The 16,739-nt window shown below is 39.7% G+C and overlaps 1 protein-coding gene across 3 annotated transcripts in view; it reads right to left on the bottom strand.

Annotated features, from left to right (window-relative positions):
* Positions 1-16,739, bottom strand: part of ATP9B (ATPase phospholipid transporting 9B (putative)) — a 167,810-nt gene that overhangs the window by 88,913 nt on the left and 62,158 nt on the right. For all 3 annotated transcript variants that reach the window (XM_055798406.1, XM_055798404.1, XM_055798405.1), the window contains 2 exons: positions 11,968-12,062; positions 2,496-2,576 (listed from right to left, as the gene is read on the bottom strand). In XM_055798406.1, the coding sequence (XP_055654381.1) occupies positions 2,496-2,576; positions 11,968-12,062 (176 nt within the window). The remainder of the gene's footprint in view (positions 1-2,495; positions 2,577-11,967; positions 12,063-16,739) is intronic.

The following is a 16,739-nucleotide window of genomic DNA, read 5'->3' as shown; positions in this document are numbered from 1 at the left end:
CATGATTCTGCACAGAAGCTGTAAGCAAAAGGTCGGAATACTGGTCAGGCCAGTGCACACTGACGTGATGCTCTAGAGCACTCCTTGGGCTCCAGCTGGTAACACCTGGGTTAAGAAGCATGGCTACCGTTCATTCGCTTTTTACAGATGTGTATTTTCTCTTGCTTTTTCAGAACTGATGAAATGGCTTCCTAATTTATCAAGACTACATAGGAGCCTCAGACAGAAGAGAAACTCTAGAAGTTCTGTGTAAATCCCTGTTCTGCACATCTATTTCAAAATAAGCTCAGCCAAGACACAGATGATGCCCTGAGAACAAATAAAACTATCTTACACATTTTCACAGAACGCCGATTTAGCTCATCTATTGTTTGTTGATAGGATGTTCAGAAGAGGGGAGAAGAGGAGAGGAATTAACTTTTGCCATTATTTAAGGACCAGACATGATCCTTCCCACAAGCTCAAAGACACACGCTCACTTCCATGCCCTGACTGCGTGTAACACCAAAATCCATGGAGGACAATGGAAACTAACTTCACGTGAAGCTGGCAGGCAGGGCGGAGAAGAGCTTTAACTCCTCCGGACCTGTTATGGAGGTGTACCGCGAAAAGTGTCTTCTGTCAGCTTTGCTGGGGATACATTTCTCACATAGAAGTGCTTTAGAGAATTTGCTCCCTCCTAAAAACTCCAGAGCTGTGCAGGTAAGTTTGTTTTGTTTTATGGTCGTGTACTTTTTGAAATTATCTAAGTTTGTCTTCTACATTGTTAGCCCTCTGTCTTCATAACAGAGAAAAAAAAGAAAAGAAAAATCAATGTGCTATTACCCTGTCAACCTACCCCTGCAAGAACTCTTTGAACATCAATGTTTAAGTAGGAAAAAGGTATTCATTAGCATCACTAAGCACACGAATGTTTTTTACTTTAACATAAAATAGAAATTGGATGCAAAAACTGATTTAGTGTAAGCAAGGGCTTACAGCAGTAGAAAGATGAATCAGTAAACAGGTGTCCTAAACCAACATTTCACTAAGCAGACATGCCGTTAACAAAAAAAACCCAGAGAAACAACCTTCTAAAAGTATCTACGGTGTGATCCACTGAACCAAACGTGAGGGCGCTGCCCTCAGACACATGCACACCCACGTTCAGTTTGAGCTGCCCTTCCTACTGAAGAGGCCAAACACCACGTATGTAAATCTGGAAACATACAATGCATCAGGGTTATTTACACGTATCAGGGATACTGGAATCATACAGCTTTTATTACATATACAAACAGAACCCACAATGGGGAGCAACTGTTTAGTGACGATTTCCCAGTATCTCTACACATACCAGTGTTGTTAAAAAGGCTCCGAGGAGTTCAATTTGTATTTAGAAAAGTACACACTTAGCCACTGGGACAGGAATAACATGAATTTTACAGTTGTTAATAGAAGTTTCATTTGGACAATTGGTCAATACAAGGTTTAAGTAAACCTTGTTGCTTACAGCTTTAGAAGGCGTGGGCAAATGAAATTTACTTTGTAGGCAGCATGAACTATATAACTGGTATAAATTGGTCTTTGAGAGCCAACAACTGCAATACCTCATTCATCAGTGTACTTAGAATTGTGAACTGGAACTCCAATTACTGAACAAAATCTATTACCAATTTGAGTCACTTGGGTAAAAAAGCCCTTCTCTCTACCTCCATAGTAGTTAATTCTCAAATTATTTTAGAAACAAACTATCAAGAGAAATGAGTCCACTAACAATGAATCTGGCTAACATAAACAACTGCTGTATCTGCCAATATAATGCTACAAATCTATTTTTTTTTAAACAAGCAATACCACATATTAGGACACCCTGCTTTGAAGGGTTAACTTTAGCAGGCCACCATTTGAAAATAACTAAAACAAGTCACAGAAATTATTGCATTATTATTATCATATTCATTTGAGTTTTTGAGTTTAGTTTTGAGAATAGTTACAGCTGGAAAAAAGATTTCATAAAGCCTCCGTAAATAGTTTTTAGATTCATTTTACTTTTTGAGATGACTGAACTTTGGGAATACTAGGTTTCCCTTGAACACAAACGCTGTTAAACAAGGCACGTTTTCACTGCACGTAAAGTAACAATTGCATCGTCTCAGGCTACTGAACATATTCAACTTGCCCACTTTTTTGACATACAGGAATAATAAATTAGATGCCTGGAAACCAACAATACATACTACTATACAAGTGCTTTCCTATAAAGAGATTATAGCAATGGCAACAAATACCCAATTCTCTGATTCTGCTTTTCAGATATTATTTTTGTATTAGCCTTCCGCAATGCGTATTTACCAGGATGTCTTCTAAATGAAGGACTGCCATGGCAGGAACATGGAAAAAAGTATGGCTGTAAAGCTAAGGAAAGATCTGATACAATTTTGACACAAAGTACAGGTTTCACTTACATTAAGAAATAGAGGAGAGAAGTAGAAGTGTAAGACAACACTACTTACCCGTGTGAAGGTACCCTCAAAACTGTGAATATCCAGCTGTGGCTTCTGAGCATAAACATAAGCATTGATTGAAAAGAGATCCTGTAAAACAGATTAACGTACTTACTATTATTTAATCACATATTTTGAAGAACCTTTTAGTGGCAAAGATCCCAGTTTATGATCCCCATCATCCCACCCTAAGTCAAGCTCACAAGATTTTTACCCAATATAAGAACCATGCCATTTTTCTCAGTACATCTTGCTACAAAGCAACCAGATCCAAGATGATATTTTAAATGTGTTGACTTTTCAAACACCAAACTGTTTTACATTTGTAACATGAGTTAGAAATTTTACTTAATCCATTTTCCTTTAACAGCCCCACTTTAATTTCGAATAGTATAATCTTCAAATACTGTACATATTTGTTCTTTTAAATACAAAGCGGGGTGTGTATGTGCGTTTTGTTTTTAATGAAACTGGAAACAAACTACTTTTCCAGCAAGGACAAACCAACCAAACACAGCAGGAAACAATGGAATTGATTCAAGTTTAAAGGCTGAAGCACACCTGCAGTCAACCCATGGAAAGCCCCATCAGCTTCAGGAGAGCCCAGATCCATCATCAGGCTCACTCAAATGCTTGAAGTCTGGGATATGCTAAACTAGCCTGACAAAAATGGGTCTAATGAGTAGTACTACTACTCCTGACAGCAAACAACCCATGAACATTCCTGCCCTCTAAGAAGAATAAGAGCATCTCAGATACTACAGTAGCAGGCTCTACAAATAGAGAGTGGTATGGTATAAACAGGAGAAGGAAAAAAATGATTTTTGGATCTTAAAAGCTGTCCCTAGAGGCCCAGGGAGGATCACCTTACATTCTGAAACAATGACTTCATCAGGTAATTGGTCTGAAGCATCCACCTCCCTCAGACAGAACAGTGCAGACTGATAGTTAAAAACCTGACCCAAAGGACTTCTCATGACAAAAGCCAACCTCCTGGTGCTTTTCAGATGGTCAGCACCAACATCAGCTAAGAGACTGCAACCCGACTGGACCACTCACGCGTGGATTCACAATCCAGTTTCTATTCTGGAGAGGAGCAGATGCTTGATACCAAACCCCAGCCAACCTCAGACCATAACCTCTGATGAAACGCAAGTGTCTACCTTCCCACCGTGTGGGGCACCTAACTGCCAGTACGACCTCCATCCTTTATCACTGCATCTACCTTGCAAAAGGGTAATTAATCAGCCACCCTGCTGGGGAGCAGCTTACATGGCCACAACGCCCTGTGCATGCTAGCCAGAATGCCATCTTCCAACTCCAAATTAATTTTACAGCCTCTTTCACAGACGTGTAGCGGCACCTTGGCTCAATGTAGCTATTTTTAAAGGCACGCCATTCTTTTTTGTTTGTAATTTTGAATATAAGAAAATTACATATTTGAACATTACAAAAATTAACTAAAGGCACACTTGTCCACCTGTGTTAGTGTCTTAAAATATGATGCATTTGTATCCTTGTTTCTCTAATAAAATGGCTACAACTTTTGCAATATTATTATTTTTTCCACTTTTCCAGATGAAAATTAATTTTATTTTTAAATCTACTGTATGTTTATCAAACATTTGACTTTCCTTTAAAAAGTGTAGCTCTGGAAATAACAAACTTGTACTTTTATTTATATTCTGCAGAAATCTTTCACTTCGTACCTTGCAAAACCACAGAGTTTTTATTTCACATGATTTTTAAAACATGAATCAAATCTGAACGTTAACTCTCACAAATCATGTTTATCTTAAACCATTAGCCATTTATTGTAGTCTTTCACATGAAGTTCATTCATTGAGCCCTTGTTCTTCCAACCTACTTTCATCAAGTTCACGAGAAATAATTCATATGAAACTAATACACATGTGGTGTCCTATATCTTCATCATTCACTTCTTTCCAATCTGTTATCACCTACAATTTAGCTAATCCAGGCTATTATGTGCTTTATTATGCAAAGAAAAGTGAAGAGTCTCTCAGTAGTGGATAGCACAGCAGAAAACTAATACCACACACATGCTCATATGCACAATAAAAACTGCTAGTGAAACGTGTCAACCAAGAACAACTCTCTTTTCAAAGAATGCCTTAGTGGGAAGCAACATTAGAATAAAAAGAAGCAGAAATATCCACCTTTTTAAGTATATTAGCATTTGTACAGTAATATATTCTCCTGGTTTCTAATCTATTTTCTTCTACTGTCATGTTCTCCTTTGTTGCATTTGAAATGTAAACATTTCTACCACGTTCCTTCAGTTTCTTTTGAGTTTTAGTTCTCCTGTATTTCTGATTTAACACCTCCAATTTCATGTTTTCCCTTTTTTTTTTTTTTTGAATTTCAACTCTGAAACAAACTCACTTTTTCTGGAAAACAGATCTGCACATTCCCTACACATCTGTGGCATTACTCTGGAACGCCACAAACTAGAACCAGCACAGTGTTCCAAAGTGCATGTTTCTTCCCAAAACTAAAAAGCCTAAGTAAAGCTAGTGCTCTGAGGGAACTCTGGGGTGGCAGTTCACTGGCATTTCATTCATGAGCAGTAGAAAGAAAAAGACATACAAGCATATTTTATGTTCTCAGCAGCTTTCTGAAACATTTCTTTCATGATTAGGGTAAAGAAAAGGGATAAGGACTTTGTTCCTGTAGCCTAGTGCTCTGTACTCCAAACTGACATTGTTCTCAGGCCAATAAAACACAGTAGCTGAAATTTTATAATAAAAGGGAAAGAGAAATGCAAACGATGACACTGTTCTAGAAGACAGATGAACTGCATTTAACAGAAAGGTTGCTGTGAGAGTACAAAGCCGTTCCTCCACCGAGTACTGCTCTCCCAGCAGTAGCAGCTATGCACGTCTCACCTCAGTGTCCTGAAGTCGCAAGGGTGAATTTAACAAGATGACAGCAAGATCTGTATGCAACACCACAAGTAAATGTAACTTATGCTCACCGAGCAAGAAAATTTTACCTGGTTAGGTTATGTCATTGCTTCCCCCTATGTAAAAGCAGGGAGAAGGGAAACACCTTAAACAAAGGGTTTAGTGATATTTAAAAAAAGGTAACTACTTTTTATTAACGGTTTAACTAATACGGGACTTGATCTTTGTGAAATTCAGCTTCAGTAAATAATTATTTTCACACTATAAGCACTGAGCTGCTGGTTTGCCGAAGCCAAATAGTCCAGCCAATATGTTCAATGGGAACAGTATTCCACGTCAAAAATCATATTGCTTTTAGGAGACAGTGAAGGCAAATGGCCTCAGCTGCTACCTTATTCAAAGGGGAAAAAACCCCCAAACAACGTGGGTAGGGGGACTGTACTAGTTCTAGATTAAAGAAACTACATGAAAGACTTGAATCTCAAGCAATAAAAATTTAAATTATTTTTAGACAAAAGTAGATGAGATTTTTAAAACTTGATATGCATTTAATTTTCTCATACTTAAAAAATACTATATTCAGAAGAATGCATTTCATGCTTCTACGTTGAAAGTCAGGAAACAACTTGATGACAGTACAATACTGAAAACTATCTCTTTTGCATTTCACAATTTAAAAATCACCATAAAGTTATCAATAACATAGAAAAATCTCCCCTATTAGGTCAAGGGCAACATTTGTTCACCTTACTTAAAGATCATTAAAATACATTCTTAATCATAACATGTAGTTCATTACAAATAAAATTGCCTTTGGTTCAATAAAACTAATTAAATGTAAATGGTATTGTTTACTGCTGTATGGATCTTCTGATATAAATCAGCAAGTCACCATTTATTGAAAATTACAGTGACCTCATTGCTGTTAATAAATCTAGTTGATCACAGCAGCTGGAGCAGAGCGGCTCCGGGCGCCCCAGCGGAGGGGTGCCCCGCCGGCACGAAACCCAACCTCGCTGGCGCCGGGTTTGCTGCTCAGCCCTCATTACAAGGCTCGTTGAAATTTTAATTCTCTTATCACATTAAGTGCTTTAGAAAGACAACAAAATCTGTACTGATCGTCTTGGTGGTGTCATCTGTTCTTTAAGAAACGTGCCGAAGGTCTGCGGGGCTAGGTGCCGGGTAGGGTTACAGTGCTGCCCCGCCACACTGGGCAGCTCGGCCAATGCCAGCGCTCTCACCTGCACGCCCAGCCAGGCAAGAAACCAAGCCAAGCAACACTTACGGAGGGAGCATACTGTCAAACACGTGATCCCGTTGTTTGCAGTCTATTTTATGCTCAACTTGCATGCATAAATTATTTAAAAATATATTTTCAGATATAAATACAAACTGTAAGCCTCACCTTCGCAAAGGCAGTGCAAGCACATGGAGAAGACACTGGAACAGCTGTTGCTTTACACACCGAGAGCCCCTGGAGCCCCGGAAAAGCACTGCCGCAAGGAGCCACGCTGTCTCAGCCAGCACCAGGGCTGCTCGGACCCTTCGGGCAGGAACCCAGCCCACCAACCCAGGGGCAGAGGGGCAGCACACAGGGACCCCATGCTGCGCCCCACAGCCCCGAGTGCCCCAGGGCTCTGCCAGCAGACCCCTGCAGCCCACTGCTGGCTCACCGCAAGCTCGTACCAAGGTAACCTCAGAAACCTAACCTATTTCTGCAGCCACCCATACAGATAGGAGCCTTCAGTGCAGTCTAAAGGCAGCACTGAATTAAAACACAGGCTTCACGTCTTTCAGACTGTGGTGGGTTGACCTTGGCTGGATGCCAGGTGCCCACCAAGCTGCTCCATCACTGCCCTGCTCAGCAGAGTGGGGCAGGGGAAAATAAAATGGAAAAAAAACCCCTTCCAGGTCAAGAAGGCAGCAGTTTAGTGAAGTAACAGCAAAGGTGGTGCGTGCAGAAACAAAGGGCAACAGAAGATGTTATTCCGTACTTCCCATGGGCAGGCGATGCACAGCCGCTTCCCAAGAAGCGGGGCTTCAGCGCACGTAGCGGATGCTCCGGAAGGAAACGTCATAAACGACAAATGCCCCCCCCTTCCTCCTCCTCTCTCTCAGCTTTTATATCTGAGCAGGTGCCATGTGGCGTGGGACATCCCTTCCTGGGCCAGCTGTCCCGGCTGTGCCCCCTCCCAAGGCCTTGCCCACCCCAGCCCAGTGGTGACGGGGATGCTGGAGGGACAGCCCTGATGCTGGGAGCACTGCTGGGGTACCAGCACCTTCCCACCTGCCCACACAAGCACGGCACTAAGTTCTATATGCTCAGACAGACAAGACTAACAGAACTAGCCATTTTTTTTACTGTGCCTTAAACAAGCAGTAGGTAGCAACTGAAAGGCTGGGCCAGGCCCCAATTCCCATGTTCCCGCTGTGCGTGCATCAAACCAGGCACATTAGCAGAATTTTAGTAATATATTACCTATGGGAGTGGCAACGTTGTTTGATAACATTACACAGAACAGACAAAAAATGGCATTTACCGGGTATGAATGATCTGGTTATTTGGGAAGTTTCATGTTCCAAAATTCCAAGATATTTTTCACTAACAGCTTGATTCAATAACACAAAAGCTAAAGCAAACCATTTAGATAAGGTCCTTCAGGGAACACCTATTTTCACCATGTCAGTTACTCTGGGTGCAAATATGACGCACTGCCCACCCTGTGCAGCACACGATGCAAACAGAATGGCGGGAGGAGCGCATCCCAGCAGCTTCCCTTGGCCTGATCCCAGGAACATTTTGTGGAGGAAAGCAAACCAAAGTTGATCCCCACACCACAGTGCAAAGCTCAGTCTTTTACCAGACTGCTTCAAGCCCCATCAAGTTTCTGCAGAATTTTAAGCCTACCAAAAAACACATGGTCATATTACACACTGCACAGGCAAGCGAGACAATTGCTGTAAAATGATGTTTTTTTCAAGTTAGGAACAGAAATAAATATAGGGATGTATTACAAAGCAACACACATTTTTAAGTTAATACCTGGAAAGCAACTTGCCTGATTTTTCACTTTTAAGAGAAGTTTTCAGCAACAGAGGACACTGTAGAAGCCTAGGGTGAGAAAAAGTCTACTTGAAATTGATTTCTCAAATGATTCTTACTATGAACCAAGTTGCTTCAAATTTTTGGCATTGCATGTACAAGACAGCTTGAATAATGTTTGCTGAGATACCTTCAACTACACAGTTTAGGCATCCCTTTTTTAGATAAGCTGGGTGTAAAGTTTCAAAGGGTGCCAAAAATTATCCCTACATGTTTAAAGCAACTGTCCTATTTTTTTACTCTTTTTTCCAAAACTATTATTTTTACTGTAACTATAATGAAGTAATTCTGCCCACTGCATTTTAATTTAACTTTTTAAAAATCTAGTACATGTAGGGCCTACATACAGATACAGCTTATGACTCTACTAGGAAGTACAAAAATTAGGCTTAGAATAAAGTAATTCCATAATGATATTTTTTGTTGGTTCAAAGTTCATGGCTTGCTTAGAGCTCCACGTTAATATTCTGAAGTTATCCATCCACAAAGTTTCTTTAGATGGCTGATACTCTTGCATATTACTGCCATCCCAGTCAAGGTAAAAGTGTCTGCAGAAATTGGATACCGATGTGATTTCCAGAGGAAGGAAACAGCTTTCTGGGATGCACGCTGAGCATGATCATCTTTGAAGGATCTGGGGACCCCCTAAAAAGCATTTACATTTGGGTGTTTTACGCTATCGTTTCCCCAAAATAATTCACAGAGAGCTGGGGCTTCAGAGTGAGGCAGATACGGGACATGACCACTGCCAACAGGCCAGGCCCAGCTAGGAAACAGCCATTTAAAACAATCTCATTAAAGAACCAGTAAGTGTCAATGGTCTGATCAAACCACACAGTGTGGAAACTGGGTGATGACAGTTTAGCCGGCAGGAAGGATTATAGCCAGTGCCAGCTACCTCAGGATGACATGTCACCTTACTGCAGACAATGGCTTGGCTAGCATGGTTAACCGCCAGTAACGGCGTGATGCGACAAAGGGCAAAAGCACGTCACCTGCCTGGTGGCTTCCATTTGCTGCTGGTGGCTAGGCAAGGTTTGTTCACAGACCCAAAGAACACTCTGAGTTGGAAGGGACCTTAAAGATCATCTAATCCCAACCCCTGCCATGGGGACACCTTCCATCAGACCAGGTTGCTCCCAGCCCCATTCCACCTGGCCTTGAGCCCTGCCAGGCATGGGGCATCCACAGCTGCTCTGGGCAGCAGGTGCTGGTGCCCCACCACCCTCACGGTTGAAGGGTTTCTTCCCAATATCTAACTGTTGAAGTGTACACAGCTTCTTGCTTAACCGCACCCAATGACACAACTCAGGTTGTCACCTACAGCTCAAGATGATGACTAACACAAGAACATCTTGCAAGAAGCACAGACCATTCTGAGATCAGTTAATAGCAGTGAGTGGAAACAACTAAGGAAGAAATGGTTAATATATTGTACAGCTGACTCTTGTACACTGTTTCCAAGATGTGTGAATAATTTCTAGATGATTCTTGCCTTCCTTCCCCACATGCCCAGAACAACCACCACCAGCTTCACTCCTGCGGGAAGCTGGGGCCGCACGTCTGACTGGTCAAACACAGACTCCCCAACGTCAAACCATTTTGGATTTATTTTCCACCGTAAGCAACTACAATACAAACATTTACTTCCTTGAAATCAAATGTGCAGGTTTAACCATAAATTTATACTATCTCCACAGATGACAATTTATTTGTCAAGTCTACTCAATAACTGATTTTTTTTTTAGAAAAAAACAAATAATATAAAAGTTACAGTATAACAATTCCCTGCTTTACCAGGCCTATTTCTTCCTAGCAAGGAGGGAAAACTTCAGATATGGATTAGAGTTTAAAAAAAAAATAAAAATATAACGTACAACTTTTTTTCCTCTTCTTTTCCAAAGGAGAGTGTAAAGAAACCTTTGCATTGTAATTTACTCCAGATTTCACCAGCCTCCAAACACCAAAGCTCAGAACACTGACATTTCCAAGCTCACAACACTGAAAGTATAACCAGCAAACAGAACTCCAAGAGGCAGCACTCTGCACAGAGCTGCATTTGCCAAGTGCAGTCAGTGATGCTTCCAAAATGAAAGAGAAATTAAAAAATAGCAGCTAAGTTTGGCACAGTTGTAACTATCTGAAAAGCACTATTTCGTTTTAAAAATCCGAAGCAAGATAGAAAATTGACTGTTTTAGTCAAATGCATGCATCTGTCTCAAACGTGACAATTTTTTTTTTTAAAATGACAAAACAAGATAGAGCAATGACTAAATGAGAAAAACCTATGGGAGAGGCATTATTACAAATACTAAATTCAACTGTAGGCTACAGAACAATTGTCGCTGTCTGTTCTTGCACCAGCACTCCCACCTTGGAGCCTGACTTAGCATCTGTCTGCGATGACCAACCTTCGCTTCCATCCCTTGTTCCCAATCCTCTAAATTCAAACCTAGCTATTTTTCCTCCTCCGGTCACACGTGAGGCCAGTAGCCAGAACAGTATGAACCCAGGAAAAAAAATAAATCTCTCCCTTTTGCTAATTTCAGTATAGCAGGAACTCTGTAATTCTGAAAGAATAACTGCAGGAGTCCTGCTAAAATCTGGCAGATTATCTAACCCTTTTTCTATTGACATGGGATATAAACAGTCCTCTTAAGATGCTTTTAATAAAACACCTAGAGGATTTAGCATCAAAACACTAGAAATTCTGCAGTTAAATTTCCACAAGCTTGAAACTTGAGCATGTGTCCAGAGCAAGTCTCCTAATCCCAAAGGAACTCTCCTGCAAAACATTGAGCCTCCCCAGTATGAGGGGCGCAGCTCAGACCTTTATACTACTCTACACAGTTTTGTAGATATGGATCTGTTTTGAATCCACACATATATGCACACACATACACGTGTCCTTTTTCACGATTTTAATAGATACCCATGACATGACATATTCACTTCAAAAAACCACACATTCAGGCAACTCTTAGCCCTCCTGTGCAGGAGCTTGCATGCTGCACCCCGTCAGCCCTGCAAGCATCCTGACACCAGGCAGCACCTCACGCCCAGGAGCTGGCTGCTGCTGCCCGAGCCTGCCAACAAAGCCAGGGCTCTCGAGGCAAGAACGACTTGTGCTTGCAGTGTAACACCTGGCTGAAAACACAACTGTGATAACGCTTCTGCAGAGGAGGGATGTCAGCGGGGACCACAATGATAACTGCTAAGTTGAAAAAGAAAAATCCAATTCTATCTGTTTCTTTTCAACGTAAAAACAAGAATATTTGCCTAACCAACTTCTCATTCAGCATTCAGTGGAATATCCATCTCCTATTTATTGCAAAACCTAAGATTGTGGTAACAGGTATTTTTCAGTACTTACAACAATTGTAACAATCCTTTAGATGAGATATATATATGCATACATGGAAGATCTCTTAGAAGTAGATAAAATGCTTACCCCCAAAGCTGGCAATCTCTGTGTGCAGCTGACAGCAACCTTCAGTTTCCAGTCTGTTTCTCCATCCAGCTGGTCAGTTCGAATGAAACACGAACCTTGAAGTTATAAAAAGACAGCAAACTATTTTTTTTGATCTCAAAAATTCAGTTTGGGTTAAAAAAAATAGAAAGAGTGAAAATAAAGCAATTTACAACTTTTTAAAAAATAAATATGCTACTTATAAAAGGATTCATATTTTGGAATGTCTGTGTGCTTTCTTCCAGGAATGCTCCAGATATCACACAATAGCACAATTTTTACCTGATACAATTAACAATATGCCTGTTTATGAACAGGGGAGGGAATCCTATTTCACATGTTTCTTTAGTTTGTAAACAGGTTTCCAAATGTTACCAGCAAGAGATACAACTTCACTGGCTGAAGACGAAACAGGTTTCATTATTCCATTTTAAAACTGTGTCACTTGTACAATTCCCAACACAAAAGAGTAAGGAACCGATGCCTGCACATGTTGGTATGACACCATAAACTTCCACTGCTTATAGTTTCCTGGCTTCTCTGAAAAAAGTTTTTTTAAAAATAAATCCTTAACATGGATATTATTCAAAACAATATGGGTCCCAATGTATATACTTAGAATAAATAATTTTGAATCATCTGTAAGCGTCAAGGACTCAAGGCTAAAGAAAGCTGTAAAACATGCATGGTACTTAATATAGGAGGGAGCTCGAGATGCAGGCTGGTGCACACCACGGAGACGCAGCATGCTTCACGGGCAGGCGGCCAGTGTTCAAGGAACAGAAAATTGAGACCACTGCAGAACCTCCCCCCACCCCAGTAACTGGTTTGATAGCCATCATCAAGTCTGGAGTATTACATAGCTTACTCATAGTAAGATTCAAAAAAGACTGCAGACGAACATTGCAAATCTATTAAAAACATACACAATTATCTACAATTTCCATCTAGTTTTAAGTCTTTAAAAAGTGGTAAAATTTTAGCAATACTCCTCAATTGCTACACTAAAAAAACCCCTTAAATATTTCTGAATAATGACAACTTTCATTAAGCTACAGCCTAACAACTGTATACGCTATTGTTACAGTGTGCCATGGGTGTGAAAGAAAAATATTTTTGTAGTTATTTGCAAATTTTAAACAATGTGTATAGACATACATGCATATATACCCATAATTCCTTCTATATTTCAACCAATACATTAAGACCTAACAAACCAGTTTCATCACTAGAAGTGATGGGGTAGCAATTAAACTGATGGAAAGCCTGGCCAAGGAGGTTACCCAGGCTGGGGTCTTCTCACACGGACCAGGGGGCAATGGGCTAGAAGCTTTGAATCCCACAGGCAGTACATCCAGAAAGGGTACCTACCAGCGAGCACAGAATTAAGAGAGATATTCTTTTATAGGACATGTGGACCCTGATGTAAGTAAAATCTAAGAGAACCCAATGTTTTATTCATCAAGGCCTGTAAATTAAGCAGTTCAATGGGCTAACGGTCTGAAAGGACATGCCTGAGAGAGAAGCCACCTGAAATTATATCTGACTAGAAGGTAGCATTTTTGCACAAGAGCCTTGAAAGGAGCTTAACAATCCTTCATGTAACAGCTGTATTTAAATTAAATGCATAGTAAGTAAACAAATCTTTACATGTTAAGGTAACTCTCAGAACACATTATCACAACTGAATTTCACCCAAAGCTCAGAGCTGCAAGCTGTAACACTGGAGCTAAAGTTCTTGAAGCTGATTTTAAATTCTGGACAGGATTTTTAAGATTTTTTTCTAAAAATAAAATACTATAAAGCAATTTTTGAAGAGTCCAGTAACATAAGCTGCATTGTAATTATGGGTGAGGCACCCAGGAACACCAAAAACCACCATGGTTTCACTGCACTTTTTATCCAGGGCACTGATGAGCCCACTCCCCATCATACTTCTCCTGTACAAGACATTTCATGGTTCTCTTTACCCTTCCTGTCAATGGCTGCTCTCTTCCATCAATTTCATTTAGAATTATACCAGAGATCAATGCAGTTCAAGACCAGTGTGGCTCCTGTGAATGGTTGACTGCACATATATTCATTTAATAGAGCTCACACTATGACATGTATTGGCCAGCTGCATTTCCTCTCCACTTCAGCAGTTAATTTCATCAATAACTTATCTCATAGCCTGTTTCCCTTTTATCAAGAAAAAGGAGCTGCTTTCTGCCAAGTCAGCTTTCAATAGTGATCACAACAGCAAAACTGAAACAATACAGTCCTCGTCTCTACCTCAAATACTGCGGCAGATTTGACTAAGCAATTATACTATGAGATACTGATTTGAAACCTGGCTTAACGAAGCTATAAACATGGGAAATTAAACATGTAATTAGAAACAATGCATAAAAACAACCTTCACCCCTACCAAGCTCTTGGACATGTAAAAACCCAAACGTTCCCCATGCTGCACTGCCTGGAATCACACTTGCTTTACCTTTGGAAGGTATTTGAGTCATCAGTACATAAAACTTCTAAAAATCAAAGTCTTCTGAGAAAATAGCTATTGTAACTGCTCCATTTTGAATGGCTTGGAAGCATTCTCCCCTCCCCCTCATCGATAAGATTAAAAAAAAAAACCCAGCAAATGTAGTAAAAAATTGGGTTACATACTTTTAACAAACAGAATTCTTTCAGTCATTGATAAAAATTTCTTACATTTCTAACCTGAATATGACTTGCTAGGAAAATAACACCTGTACAAACATCAGGAATTGCTATTGCTTCTGAATTCAGTGATAAGTCTTGAATCTGACTATTATTTACAGCACACAAATAATCAACATTCTTTAACGTTCTGTGCTGCTTTAAAGGAAAAGTCATGAAGTATTTTAAGTATTTAACAATCAAAGCACAGCTCTCAAAAAAAAATATTCCACACAATGTAGGAAATTTTCATAAAGCTACATATAAAAGATAGTGAATAAAATTAAACTTTTTACTTTATACAGTGAGGGCACTCAGATGCACAACAATTCAGTCAATCAAGATCAGCGGGCAGAGCTCAACACCGTGAACACACCTGACAATTCTGTCTTTATAGTGAGAATTTTTGAGCGGTCTCAATTAGAATTTAAGGGTTGATTTAAGGAAGTTACACTGGGTTTAAAGAGTTTAATCATTTATCAAAAATGGTGCACACTTCATGTGCGCACATGAAAACTAATTTACGAGTGTGTCCCATTTAGCCTCATCAGCCAAAGACAGCAGAAATCAATTTAGAGCTTGTCCATGCAAGGTGCTGCCCAAGTACAACTGAAGTGATTTTTTAAACCATTTCAGTGGAAATCTGTGAAACTTGTATTCTTAGGGAAGCCCTAGGACTACAATTCCATTTTCTGTGTTTTAGCAAAAGCTCAAATATTTGAGGCCTGTCCAGAATCTCCCCTAAGATTGCTTTTCTGTGCAAAAGCACCACCTGCCACAGGAAGGATGAAAACCATTTTAAGAACCTGAAGTAACTATGGAACTTTAAAATATAAGGATACAGCACTAATTATTAACAGACTTCTTGTTTATGGTTATTTGGGATACTATGGATAAAAATCCACCTTTTTTATTCTCTGTGTTAACAGAATATTGAACAAAAATAATGTGTATTTCAGTGAATTTTATGGTGTTTTAAAATAGAGATATAAAAGCTCACCTGCGAAGATGCTAACACTCTAGTGCCTGCCCTGCCCCGCCAAGGCACCGTGCTCAGGACAGGGCAGTGGGCAGAATCCCACCCGCTCCATGTGCACTGGACCTGGGGCTGTCTGGACCTGCGACTGGTTTACACCTGCGTGTGCAGCAGTGGCCTCTCCTGTTGGCCTGCCTACCCCCAGCCATCCTGCGGAAAGGCCCTGCGCAGAATTTTTCAAACTCAACACAGGTTGTGCTTGGACAATGCTGGTCATATTTCAACCTAAAACTTAAAAGTGAGAGAGGAAGGAAAAAAAACCAACAATCCCCAAAAAGAAAAAATCCGCCCCAAACCAGAAAGGGAAGCTTCTTAATGAAGTAAAAACCAATTATATCATAAGCTTTCTTTTAATACTATGCCTCATCACGAGATAGCCAAATCTTGTATTTTTTAAACGACCAAACTTGCTATTCATATTTTATCCATTACTTTTTTATATGAGATATCTTTAATTTCCTGATATTAATGTTCTTAAACTTGTGCTACCACCAAGCACTTACATTTTATTTTTACATACATACTTCTGAGTATTAATTACAGTATTTAATACAGGCTTCTGAAAATACTATTTGAGGATGCTATATATTTTTTTAAATGTATTCTAGCTTACCGGACTTTTAAATAAGTCATGTGGAAGATAAAAATTGTTGTGTATTAATTAAACTATTTACTCCTATCTAATTTGCAAGTGTTGTTTCTGATACACAGAAAGATGGATAACTTTTCCTTAAAACAATCAGCTTATTATTCAGCCTATTTACCAAGTAGTTTCTAAAGAAAGTGTAGTGAACAGAAGAAAGCCTAAACAGTATCCACAGATTAAGAGCAATCTACTTTGCTAAAGGAAAATAATCTAAATTATTCTATATAAAATTGCACCACCAGATTTTCATGGAAGGATGTAATGAAGAAACAAACATGCAAAAAAACCCCTACATTCAAGCAATCTGAATTACATTGAGATTTAGTATTTGCATTAACTGTGGAAAGAAAATCTGAACCATCCCAGAGACGCTGGTTTACTTTG

Source organism: Falco peregrinus, chromosome 3, assembly GCF_023634155.1.
Source record: "Falco peregrinus isolate bFalPer1 chromosome 3, bFalPer1.pri, whole genome shotgun sequence".
Taxonomy (NCBI): domain Eukaryota; kingdom Metazoa; phylum Chordata; class Aves; order Falconiformes; family Falconidae; genus Falco; species Falco peregrinus.
The sequence above is the reverse complement of the archived record's forward strand: the minus strand, read 5'-3'. Positions and strand labels throughout refer to the sequence as shown.